This window comes from Emydura macquarii, unplaced genomic scaffold (genome assembly GCF_026122565.2).
Source record: "Emydura macquarii macquarii isolate MOO-44397 ecotype Brisbane River unplaced genomic scaffold, CSIRO-AGI_Emac_v2 contig_1875, whole genome shotgun sequence".
Taxonomy (NCBI): domain Eukaryota; kingdom Metazoa; phylum Chordata; order Testudines; family Chelidae; genus Emydura; species Emydura macquarii.
Genome location: NW_027132012.1, coordinates 1 through 12,903, shown reverse-complemented (window position 1 = coordinate 12,903; position 12,903 = coordinate 1). Strand labels below are relative to the sequence as shown.

The following is a 12,903-nucleotide window of genomic DNA, read 5'->3' as shown; positions in this document are numbered from 1 at the left end:
TGTGGCTGGGGTGTGGGTCTCTGCCCAGCCAGGTGACAGAGGTCTGTCTGTCTGCGTCTCTGAGATGGCCGTGTGGCTGCGACCTCGGGCCTAGGCTCAGCGCTGGTGTTTGATGTCTGCGTCACTGACCACGCCCTTGGCCATGGGGCAGAACGAAGCAGCCAGGCACGGCGCTAGCTGTCGTATTCCCACCACCCAGAATCCTTTAGGGAAATGGGATCGCCGGGAAGTGAAGGAAGGATTTCCCCACAGCTACGCCCCACACCCTCCATTGCAGACTGTATTCCAGGGCCAAATCCGCCTCCGTTACAGCTGAGCTGCAATGCGAGAAATAGCTATTCCTGCCTGGGAAATCCCAGTCACTGACCGGAACAACAGAGCGATCTGGATTTGCAGTGCGCTTTTCCCAACCCCTCCACTGACGTCCCTGAGGGATTCTCTTACAGCCGCACGGGGAAGTTGGAACAATGCTGAGACCTGCACTGCTCCCCTTGACACACGTCTGTCTGTACATCTTGCTGGGAATCCCGCAGGTAAGGTCTGGAGCCTGCCCATGTGAGCTCTCTGTTTTCTCCTTAAGGCCACGCATGCTGCAGTCCTAGAACCACAGACAGGTGAGGCTGAAGGGATCTCGAGAGGTCCCCTGGTTCAGCCTCTCGCTGATGCAGGATCAAGCAAACCTAGTTTAGCCTGGCAGGTGTTTGTCCAACTTGTGCTAAAAACCTCCTGGGACGGGGATTCCACAGCCCCCCTTGGAAGCCTGTTCCAGTGCTCAGCTGCCCCCGAGTCGGAATGTTTTCCCCCATATCTGATCTAAATCCCCCTTGCTGCAGATTGAGCCCATTAATTCTTGTCCTGCCTTCAGTGACGTGGAGACCAACTGATCACTGCCCTCTGGATAACAGCCCTTCAGACACGGGACGACTCTTATCAGATCCCCCCTCCACCTTCTTTTCTCAGGGTTAACCAGGCCCAGTTTTTAATCTCTCCGCACAGGGCAGGTTTTCTAAACCTTAGATCGGTTTTGTTGCCTTTCTTGGATTCTCTCCAATTTATCCCCGTCTGTCCTGACGCGGCGCCCAGACCTGGCCCCGATGTACAGCTGTGCACGAGGGGAGGAGCTGCCCAGGGCTGGGCACAGGGTTGCAGCTTGTCACAGCCTAGTGACTCCTGCGGACAGCCTCTCTTCCCCTGACTCAGCCCTGCAGCCCGGTCGAGTTTTAGTTCCTCCTCTTCTGTGTCACAGAAAGTCCATCTCATAACAGCCGAACTTCCTCACAATCCTCGTTGGCCCCACAGTCCTCACACCCTCCTCTCACTCGGCCTCATTCCTTTCTCCGGGCCCCACCCACCTTCCCCCGTGGCTGGGTGGGGAACCCAGGCCTGCCCCTAACACGGGTTCCAGTCCAGGGACCTGTGACCAGCCGCCAAGGTCTGCTCCCTCCGACTCCTTGCTGCTGCCTCCTGGACTCCTTCCTACCGCAGTCTGTTTTCCAGTCCTTCTCCCCACAACCGCTCTGGGTCCGGCCGTCTCTCAGGGCCGGGCTTGCAGGGCTCCCCTGGGATCCCCCAACACAATCCCAAGCCAACAGAACCCATTTAAACCAGTTTCCATCTGCTCAGGCTTCCCCTCGCCCTGCAGGAGCTTCACATGCCCCTCAGCTCTCTCCTCTCTCTCCTGCCAGGAGAGCACAGGTGCTGGGCCTAGGGTGCCGGGGGGATGATGCAGCCCCCGCTGTGAAGTGGTTTCCAGCACACACAGGGGTCCCAGTTTGGTTCAGTGGCTCTCAGGGGTGACAGTCCAGCCCAGTGTCTGAGCCTGGCTCCCCGAACAACTCCCTGCCGCTCTTACGAGCGCGTCCTTGTTACACCCCCACAGTTCTCCTGCTGCCTGCACTGCACTGCCAGCCTCTGCCTGCCCGGTTCAGACCAGCCCTGCAGGTTAGCGCTAGAGGAACCAACGTCTTCACAGGTCACAGTCCTGGCACTGCCCAACCACCCTCCAGCGTGTGCTGAGCAGTGGCTTCTCGTGAGCCATGCCAGCCAGTCCTGCTTCTTGTTCCCAACAGCCCCCCACTAACCCGAGCCAATGTGTCCAACAAACATCCCCCGTAAGCAGGGCACAGGCAGTGTTCAGCTAGTGCTACAGGGCAGTGCAAACCCAGCGCACCCGCTGCACTCCACTGCACTGTGCTGCACTGCACTGCACTACACTGCACTGCGCTGCGCTGCGCTGCACTCCTCCTCCGTGGACTTTTGTCTAACAATCGTGTCCCCTCCCCCCAGAATCGCACCCACCGTTCCCCTTCTGAAAGTGGGGGGCCCTTTCAGGAAAAACAGGGGTACACTTCCCACGCTGTTGGCACTCACAATTGTGCCCCCCACTTCTCCTGAGCCCCCCCCTCAGAAAACCACAGGGCCTACAGCACAGGAAGCAAGGAGCAGGGCCAGCGGCTGCAGCAGGAGCACAGGGGCAGCAGCAGTGTGTGGAGCGTGCCCAGCAGTGGCAGGGGGCTGCTGCTGCTGCAGGAGGTGGGCGGCGAGGGCCTCTGCCATCTCCGGGGAGGGTGGAGCTGGGCCGCTCTGTCCCCTGCTCCGTGCCCCCACTTTGAGAACCACTGCTCTAGGCGCTGTTGTAACACAAACGCTAACGGGACTGTATGGTTCCTTTGTTCCCCCAGGACACATGCCAGGTGCAGCTAAGCATGATGCCGGATGCTTTTGATGACCAGTACATAGGATGTGAAGTAGAGATGGATGGACGTGCACCTGGGCTGCTGGAGAAAGAAATGTCCATGTCCACATCCCTTAGCACAGTATGGGAAAAGTCAGAGCAAACATGGCAAAGTGTAAAGACGAAGCTTTCTCTGCCCTCAGGCTTTAAGGATGAGCATGGAAGAGCCATAATAGCCTATACTGACAATGCCTTGCATGAAGAACTTAATCAGGCAGTGAGAGAGAACGGGAAATCTCGAGCTGATTACATGGACAATTTCCATTTCAAAGCCTTTCATTATTATTTGACAAGAGCTTTGCGGCTCTTACGAGGGAGCTGTGGTGCGATGTACAAAGAGACAGTGTACCGGGGCACTAAGGTATCACACACGGGTTCGGGTATCATCAGGTTTGGATACTTTGCCTCTTCGTCTTTCGATAGAGCAGTAGCTGAGAAATTTGGCACGGCCACAGTCTTCACCATCCACACGTGCTTCAGCGTTGATATCAGGAACTTCTCGCACTATCAGGAGGAGGAGGAAGTGCTAATCCCAGTCCATGAGAAATTCAGCGCGGTAAAGGGACAAGACAGTAACAGCATTGTCCTCCGGAGCACAAACCGGACCTGCAGCTATTTTAACTGCGCATTCCTGACCGGTGAGTACTGCGCTGGACACAAGAAATATTTGTGTGGGGTATTTGCTGTGGGGAATTTGAAAACCCCACTGCAGAGAGAGTTGATGAGAGAGACGCTGACATGGGGAGGGCTGGGGGGCGACAGCTGCCACGCCTCCTGCTGCTGGAGAGGGCCTCGGGCTGGGGTGGGAGGACACTCGGCCCCAAGCACTCGCTGAGGAGAGAAAAAGAAATTTCCTCTATGTGTAGATTATTCCACTCTGGGGTTTCTTGCACCTTTTCCGGATGGAGCTGGGCCTTACTTCTGTCAGGGACAGGACACCAGACCAGATGGAGCTCATTGCTGGGATCCGGTCCAACAGTTCCTATGTTTCTTTGGAAATAGTAGAATGAGGTTGAAAACTCTACCTGAGCACACTGTGTTTCATTGCCCCCTCTCTGTTTGTACCGTAGGAGAGAAGAACAAAGACTGCGTTGACAACTCTGGTAAGAAAGAAACATTTTGTTTCCACTGTTTTGAAAACATCTTCCCCACCGTACTGACATGCAGAGCTGAGAGCAACCCACCAGCCAAACGTGTCACATACACGGAAACCACTTGTGAAATAAGTGCGGTTAGCTGCATGTTCTGGCTATTTATCCAGGTTCTCGTATGGCCGGCATGGCTGGTGTCTGAGCACCTTCCTGTGTGAATGCATTCCCTGTGCAGCTGATTGCAGAACAGAGAGTGTCGGGAGAATTACCCCTGAGAGCACTAAAGGTTCTGCACTGGGAGGCTGAACACACATCCCCAAACCCAGCAACCCAAGTGTGTCCCCAGCTCCCTCCTCTCCTAGCTACACCCACCCCATCCCCAGTGCACGACACCCTCTGAGAGCAGGAAACACACGTGCCTGTTATACCAGAGCAGCTCGAAATAATCTCAATGAAACATTTTCTCGTTGGAATTTGACAATGTGACAAATCTAAACCCGTTGCAGAGATAGTTTGATTTCTGCCAGGTTCTGTCACAGCGCTGCCTGGGTTCTGGGCAGCTTCCCCACCTGCCACCCCAGCAGCGTGGCTGGCTGACTGTCTAGGAGTCATGGACCCCTGGTCTTCCAGCGCTCCCGACTCTGGGCCAGCCTGCTCGCTGGACTGCCCCCAGCCGACACTCCGTTCCCTGTTAGGGAGAATTTCAACATTTTGGTTTTCATTCCAAAGCAGAACAAAACCAAATTTTGAAATATCAAAATTCTCCACAAAATGGAGCGGCCCTTCTCTGCCCAGCTCTACATTTTCCCCTAAAGCCGATAAATAATACCCAACAGAAATGCTGTTACTGGAGCCTGCAGCCAGTGTATCACAGCCTCGTGTCTGTATTATTCATAACTGGAATACACGTATGCAATAGATAAGAAACCCCAACCAGAGCATCTAGGACTGTCTTGGGTGAAACATGCTCACTAATGATACATACCAAAGGAAGAAGCAGGCTGAGGAGGAAGGGGGCAGGTGGAATATATCACCAGTGAGGTGAAAGTCCCAGATAAATTCCAGGCTGGAATGTCCTGCGGAGGGGAAACGATTACTGTTGTGCCTCTCACAGAAACAGGGTCCAGGAGCTGTTGGGCAGGTACCTGGGTCCAGCTTTAAGAAGATCTGTCAGTGTGAAATAATCTCCTAGGAATTGTTTGATCTGCTTTTTCTGATTAACAGCTACCAGAGGAGGCATCGCCTTCCCCAGTCAGACAAGCCCTTCCCTCTTTGGAGGATCCATCATCCTGCTCCATGTTGCTGCTCTGAAGCTGTTCGCCAGTTTCTAAATTTTCCTGTTCATGTTATTCATTTTTTCTCTCTGTAATACAAATCATGGTGATGGGGCTAACCAGATCCAAAGCCGTCCTGCTATTCTGCCAGCGCTTCAAAGGGAAACTTGCAACACGGATGGAGTATGGCTGGTAACTGCTTGAGCAAGCTTTGATTATAGGTTATCGATTAGTAGATAACAATGAAAGCTCATCGATCTATTCCAAATAGGATTTCTCTGTCAGTGCTAGAGATAGAAATGGGCACATGTTGGATACGTTGCTTGTATTCCTGTCTGCTAGTGCTTGTGTGCCGACTTTTAATGACTTTAGTAAAAGACTTTTAAGAAATAAACCGAGTCTGAGTATTTTCATTCATACGGTTGATGGATTTAACCTGTGTCTCAGCCAGGCGGGTCTGTGACTGTTTGTGGCATCCCATGTCCATATCTCTCTGCCACTTTCAGATCACATCTGCCCGGCAGATGATATTTGTCACTGGTGATGTCAAAGGTCCAGCAGCTGACGTAATCCAGCCTGGGACAGGACGAGTGAGTGGAGATTCTGAGTAGCCAGATTAGGCCATCAGGGGGACACCAGAGCTGGACACCATCTCAGTAATGGTCTCACCAATGCCTTATATAGAGGTAGCGTCACCTCCCTGCTCCTGGTCTGTATTCCAGGCCTTCAGCTTCTAAGTGTGATCTACATCCTTTGCTCTTTGTTCTTTTAGATGTGTTAAAATGCCTGTTATTTAAATTAGCCCCTCTTTACCAAGTACCTTGATCACTCTGACCTGCATAACTGACCTGTCCCTATCTATCATTATTTACCACTCATGTTTGTATCATCTGCAGAATTTTACCGGCAATGATTTTATATTTTCTTCCAGCTCACTGATAAACATATTAAAAATTAACATTGGCAGGCCAGAATTCTCCTCAACTAACTCTTTTGGGATTCTTGGATACAAGTTATCTGGACTTGCAGATTTAAAAATATGTATCCCTAGTAGACGTTGTTTAACATCTTCCTTTGTTACTGATGGACTGGAAAGTACTTCCTTACCATGCTGCTTCTTTCCTAGTACTGGACAGAAATATTGATTGCAGCTTCTGCCTTTTCTGCATCATCAACCATTTTATGGTCATATACTATTGTTAAGATTTCTTTTGCTCCTAAAGTACTTTAAAAGTTTATTGGCCTTAGCCATGTCAACCATAGCGGTCTCCTTGGTATCTTTAGCTTCCCTTATCAATTGTCTGCACTTCATAACTTCTCATTTATATTTATTGCTCTCCATTTCCACTTTTTCCATTTCTTATACATTGTTTTATTTCTAGTTGCTGCCTTCATTTCCTCACTGGATCATGATGGGCTTTTAGCCAAAGTTTTCCTCTTTCTTCATTGTGGAATTTGTGACGTTTTGGCCATCTAATAAACTTTTCTGAAAAAACTCCCAATGTTCATTCATTTTTTCTGTCTACACTTTTCCCCCCAATTACTTTCACTCACTTGCCTCCAATTTGGGAAATTAGCCCTTCTGAAGCTCCAAGTGTGTATAAATGTCTGTATCTACAATATGTACATGATAACTGAGGGAAAGCAGAATTCACTAGCTCAACGGGAGCTGAAGAATGTTTTGATAGCCAAAAATGCATCTTTTTCTTTCTGAAGCTGGGCAGAAAGAAGGCTGGGTCTGGACTGTGGATTCTCTTAGCTGGAGCTACCCCTTCGCAGCTGGGTACCATGTCACACTCATTCGTGAGCTGCAGCTGCAGCCTGCTCCGTGACTTTGCTGCAGTGGCAGACCCAGGAGTCCTAGCCCCACATAGTGCTGGGTCCAGTTCTGTTCAATATTTTCATCAATGATTTAGATAATGGCATAGAGAGCACGATTATTAAGTTTGCGGACAATACCAAGCTGGGAGGGGGCAAGTGCTTTGGAGGATAGGATTATAATTCATAATGATCTGGACAAACTGGAGAATTGGTCTGAGGTAAATAGGTTGAAATTCAAGGACAAATGCAAAGTGCTGCACTTAGGAAGGAAAAATCAGTTGCACACGTACAAAATGGGCAATGACTGCCTAGGAAGGAGTAATGCAGAAAGGGATCTGCGGTTCATAGTGGACCACAAGCTAAATATGAGTCAACAGTGTAATGCTGTTGTAAAAAAAGCTAACATGATTCTGGGATGTGTTAGCAGGAGTGTTGTAAGTAAGACACGAATAGTGATTCTTCCGCTCTACTCCGCGCTAACTAGGCCTCAGCTGGAGTATTGTGTCCAGTTCTGGGCACCACATTTCAGGAAAGATGTGGACAAATTGGAGAAAATCCAGAGAAGAGCAACAAAAATGATTCAAGGTCTAGAAAACATGACCTATGTGGCAAGACTGAAACAACTGGGTTTGTTTAGCCTGGAGAAGAGAAGACTGAGAGGGGACATAACAGCTTTCAAGTACATAAAAGGTTGTTACAAGGAGGAGGGAGAAAAATTGTTCTTCTTAACCTCTGAGGACAGGACAAGAAGCAATGGGCTTAAACCGCAGCAGGGGCGGTTTAGGTTGGACATTAGGTAAAACTTCCTACCTGTCAGGGTGGTTAATCACTGGAATAAATTGCCAAGGGAGGTTGTGGAATCTCCATCATTGGAGATTTTTAAGAGCAGGTTAGACAAACACCTGTCAGGGATGGTCTGTATATTACTTAGTCCTGCCACGAGTGCAAGTGACTGGACTAGATGACTTCTTAAGGTCCCTTCCAGCCCTATGCTTCTATGCTTCTCTTAGTCTATATCCAGCTGAAATTGCAGGTGGGGTTTGTGTGACCAGCTGTGACCATCCACACAGGAAATTAGGCAAGACACCCCTACTTCTGTGGAGAGGGACATGGGAACTTGAATGATCACTGTCTCACGGCTCCCTCAGGTGTGCAGAAGGCCCCTTTGCTCCCTCTGCCAATATTTGGGGACCCCTTTGAGCAAGCTGCAATGGACCTGGTGAAACCCCTCCCGAAGAGCAATGCCGGCTACCGGTACATCCTTCTCCTGATGCACTACACCGCCCGCTTCCCCAAGGCCATCCTCTTCAGGAACACAACAGGATACCAATTTCACATCCAAGCTGCTCTGCCAGTGGTGTACCCTTTTAGGGATCAAGAAATTATAGACGTCGGTGTTCCACCCCCAGACAGATGGGTTGGTGGAGAGATTCAACCAGACTCTAAAGGGAATTCTGCCAGTGGGACCAACTGATCCTTCCCCTACCATTGGTGATTCGAGAAGTGCCCCAGTGGTCCACAAAGTTCTCACCCTTCAAGCTACTGTATGGCCGACAACCCCATAGGCTGTTGGACCTAAGGAGGGAGACCTGAAAACACAATCCATCGATGACTCTGGGCCTCTTACAATGTGTCCTACAGCTGCAAGAGCGCCTGACCCAGGTGGGGCACATTGTGAAAGAGAATCTACAGGCAGCCCAAGGAGCCCAAAAATGAGCCTACAATCAGGGGCTTGAGCTCGCTCCTTTGTGCTCAGTGACTGACTGCTCCTCCTACTCCCCTTGGATGAGTCGAAATTCCTGGCCCACTGGCAGGGACCCGGCGAGGTCATTCATCAAGTGGCTCCCATCACAGAAGAGATCCAACATCCAGACCAGCAAAAGAAGAAGCAGGTATACTACGTAAACCTTCTGAAGCCCTGGAAGGAGCATGAGGGGCTGCTGATCGCCCCGTGCCTCCCCGAACTGGTGCTAGGATCACAGGTGCCAGAGGCCCACAACAATGGAGAACCCCAATTGGGTGACAACCTGATGGCCAAACAACAGAAACAAGCCCATCAGGTCACCCAGAACACACACGACGAGGATGTCTGGGAGTGCACTGTCACCCTTCCCCGATGGATGTGAGACATCACAGAGAATGAGGTCTGGACCATGACGGAACGCCGCAAATCCCAGTGGGACCGTCTAGTTTTGCATAGACTTCCGGAGGGTGAATGCGACTTCCAGATTGGATGCTTGCCACATGCCTGGAAGCAACAACCTCCTCAACTGCCTTGGTGAGGCCGAATATATTACAACTCTAGATCTCACAAAGGGGTATTGACATTTCCCCCTTTGCCACCCCGTCTGGACAATACCACTTCACACGGATGCCCTTCGGCCTTTATGGAGCCCTGGCGACGTTCCAGAGGGTGATGGTCATCACCAAGGCATGTGGCAACAACTCAGCTGCACTGATTGACCTTTCCAATACAGCCTGCAGTGACTCAGCCTGCATGCCGTTACCAGATTTGCCCATCACTTAGGGGTGCGCTCATTCATTAGGGTTACGTTCTGGTGTCTCTGTAATTTTATCAATGTGCTGCTTCTATCACTTGTGTTTCTATATGGATTTCTGTTTCTCCCTTGTGCAGGACTCTGCCCCTCCCAATGGAGCTACCCAGAAGGGCTTGGTTCAGCAGGGCTGGGTTCCTCCAGCCCCAGAATCAGCCAAACACACACACACGCAGTTTAACAGAGCTTATCTGAGTAGGCAGGGTCAATCAGCACTTCCAAGCTGACACCCTCATATGCCACACACTCAGCACTCTCCCCCCAATCTTACGTCACATTTGTCCTCGTAGACACTCCTTTGATGAGGAGACACCACAGGATTTTTGGGTGTTACAGGGATCTTTGGCTTAGGTAAGAGGAACATTGCTGCAGATCAAATAGGGAAACAGAGAAATCAAAAGAGTAACCAAAATTTGGAGAGAATCTGGCAACCAGGTTGACCATAACATTTATTTTATTGCCAGGTATATAAAGAAATAGCCATACAAGGAGAGACAAACTCACAAAACAGTGACAATAGTACACGGTTTCAATGGCGGTATTGGGGAAATCTAACCCAAGTTTGAGTACACCAGTCAGGTTTAGAAAGGGGGTCTCACCACTCTATGAAATTTGACCTTGTCGAGGTTCCCGAGCATTTTTTGGAGAGGGTTCTTTGTCTTGCGTCTGACAAAGTGGGTTTCTGCCAACGAAAGCTTATGCCCAAATAAATTTGTTAGTCTTTAAGGTGCCCCAGGACTCTCGCTGTTTTGCTAAAAACAGACTAACACGGCTACCCCTCTGAAATAGGAAGAGAACTCTTGGTTTCTTTGCAGCCATTCTGAAAGAAAATGGGCCCTTTCCCCAAGGGAAGGCTCTGTAAATAATCCGTTGTAAATAACTGCTGCAGGCAGATAGACAATCTGATTTCAATCATTTGACTATGGACGATTTAGTCAAAATCACTAGAAGAACATAAAGGGTTTCCACTGGAAATTAACTGCCGCCAAATGTATACAAGGGAATGTAACTTGTGTACAGCTGTATGAAAATAATTAGAGCTCTGCAAGGGATGCTAAGGAAAAGAGAATTGTGTGTGTCTATGTGTGGTTTTGTTTTTTAAAATAATGCCAATAAAAGTCCTTGTGACCCGTCCGTGCCCAGGGCAGCCACCTGAGAATGCCAAGGTCAGGGCAGGCTGCAAACAGAGAGCAGATTCTCCCAGCGCTGGTGGGTGGCACTGAAGCCAGACTTCCCAACCAGCTACAAACTGAACTTCTGAATCCTCACAGAAGCCAGTACACAAATGCACACAGCCCCCTTTACTGCATTTCAGATCCAGGCTCCCGGATCATCACTAGGTCCAGTAAAGAGACCAGTTGTTTTAACTCTATGCTCTTTGCTAAAAAGGTTCTCTCTGAATTTTTGCAACATGACTCCCATATGGTACAAATGATCTCCTCAGGAATCACTGAAAATAGCCAAGTCATCTATATAGGCCCTGGCAAAGTTTTGCAACCAGCCCCAAACCTCATTAATGAGCCTCATAATGGTAGCACCAGAATTTTTAACCCAAATGGCGGAACTTTGAATTCATACAGACCAGAATCCACTAGGAAAGCAGATTTTTCCTGGGCATCAGCATCTAAGGGGATCTGCCAGTATCTGCCGAGTTAGATCTAGTCTGCTTATGAACTTTGCACCCCCCAACTGGTCCAATAAATCCTCTATGCGGGGTGGGTCAGGCTGTGTAATTGCATTCAGCTTTCTGTAATCTAACCTCATGGTGTTATCCTTCTTGGGTGCCATCACAATGGGAGACGCCCAGGGACTGCTTGACTTAGTAATTATCCCCATTTCCAGCATGCTTTCTACCTCCTCTGGAATCTGTTGCTGCATCTCCCCCTTGGCCAGATATGCTCTGCTGTGCATCGGGTGAGGTCCTGTGGTTCGAATGGAATGCACGATCCTGTCAGTTCAACCTGGCCGGTTGGAGAATGCTTCCTGTGGTGCTTTAACAGGGCTAACATCTCCTGCTTCTGGGCAGAACCCAAACCTCCCCCAAACTCAATGTGTTCTATCGGAGTCTCTCCTCTGCTCTCCGCAACTAAGTCAGTCAAAGGGACAGACAATGTTCCTTCGTCCGCACAACAAATCACATTAATGGCTGCCTCCCTCTCACAATAAACTTTCAGCCTATTAGCATGTCCCAGCTGTGCAGCTCCTCTTCCACGGGGCTTTCTGACACTGTAGGTAACCTCATTAAATCTCTCTATAACCTCAGACGGTCCGTCCCAGATGTCCTGCATTTTATTTCTTCTCACTGGGATTCGTACAAGCGCCATATCCCCAATTTCAAAAGCTCTCTCTTCAGTCTGCCTGTCGTACCAAGCCTTCTGAACTTCCTGACTTCTCTTACGGTTCTGCTGAACCAGATCCGTCATATCCTGCAGGCGCTCTCTAAACTGTGACATGTACTCCCCCACTGGCTGTGTCCTGGTACCTCTACATTACACTCCCAGGAATCACGAATCAAATCCAGGGGTCCTCTGACCTGCCTCCCATAAAGCAGCTCAAAAGGAGCAAACCCTGTAGACTGTTGGGGTACATCCTGTACGCATACAGCAGATAAGGTAATAAGACATCCCAGTCATTCTGGTGTCTGTCCACATACATCTTCAGCATAGCCTTCAACGTCCCATTAAACATCTCTACCAAACCATTAGTCTCTGGATGATAAGGAGCAGTTTTCAGGTGACCTGTTCCACACATCTCCCACAGCTGCTTGAACACAGCTGACATAAAATTGGCTCCACGGTCTGATAAGATTTCTCTGGGAAAGCCTACCCTGCTAAAAATAGTAAACAGAGCAGTGGCCACTGTTTCAACCTCGACATTAGACAAAGCTACGGCCTCAGGATACCTGGTTGCGAAATTAACCAACACAAGAATATATCTTTTCCCATTCCTGGACGGTTTAGGGAACGGCCCCACAATACCCACAGACACCCTGGCAAACGCCTCCCCCATGATAGGCAAAGGCTGTAGGGGCACCTTCCTAGGGCCCTTCACACTCTTGCGCTTCTGACACAAATCACAGCTTCTGCAATAATTCCTCACTGGGTCAGACAGGTGAGGCCAATAAAAGTTTTGCTTCAGCCTGTCACAAGTCTTGTCTGTGCCCAGATGCCCTGCAAAGGGACCCTCATGAGCCGACTTTAATTGCTCACTCCTATACCTCTCAAGTACTACAAGCTGCTGGCAGTTTCCATCATGTAGCTGCTTCTTCCCTATGGGGGGTTTTCTATCTAGCAAGCCCTCATGCATGAAAAACCTGCCGCTCTCTCTTCTGCTGGAGCTAGGTTTTGGGCCTCCATTCTGGCCCCCTCTAAAGAAACATCTTCTTGCTTCGCCCTTACAAACTCCTTCCGAATTTCACTCAAATTCAG

At 49.7% G+C, this 12,903-nt stretch overlaps 1 protein-coding gene across 1 annotated transcript; it reads left to right on the top strand.

Annotated features, from left to right (window-relative positions):
• The first annotated feature begins 467 nt into the window (after window positions 1-467).
• LOC137159349 (ecto-ADP-ribosyltransferase 5-like) lies at window positions 468-5,440 on the top strand. Its single transcript, XM_067557508.1, has 4 exons — window positions 468-533; window positions 2,682-3,372; window positions 3,805-3,837; window positions 5,050-5,440. Exons 1-4 carry the CDS (start codon window positions 468-470, stop codon window positions 5,154-5,156), a joined length of 897 nt encoding a protein of 298 aa, XP_067413609.1. The 3' UTR covers window positions 5,157-5,440.
• The last annotated feature ends 7,463 nt before the right edge of the window (window positions 5,441-12,903 follow it).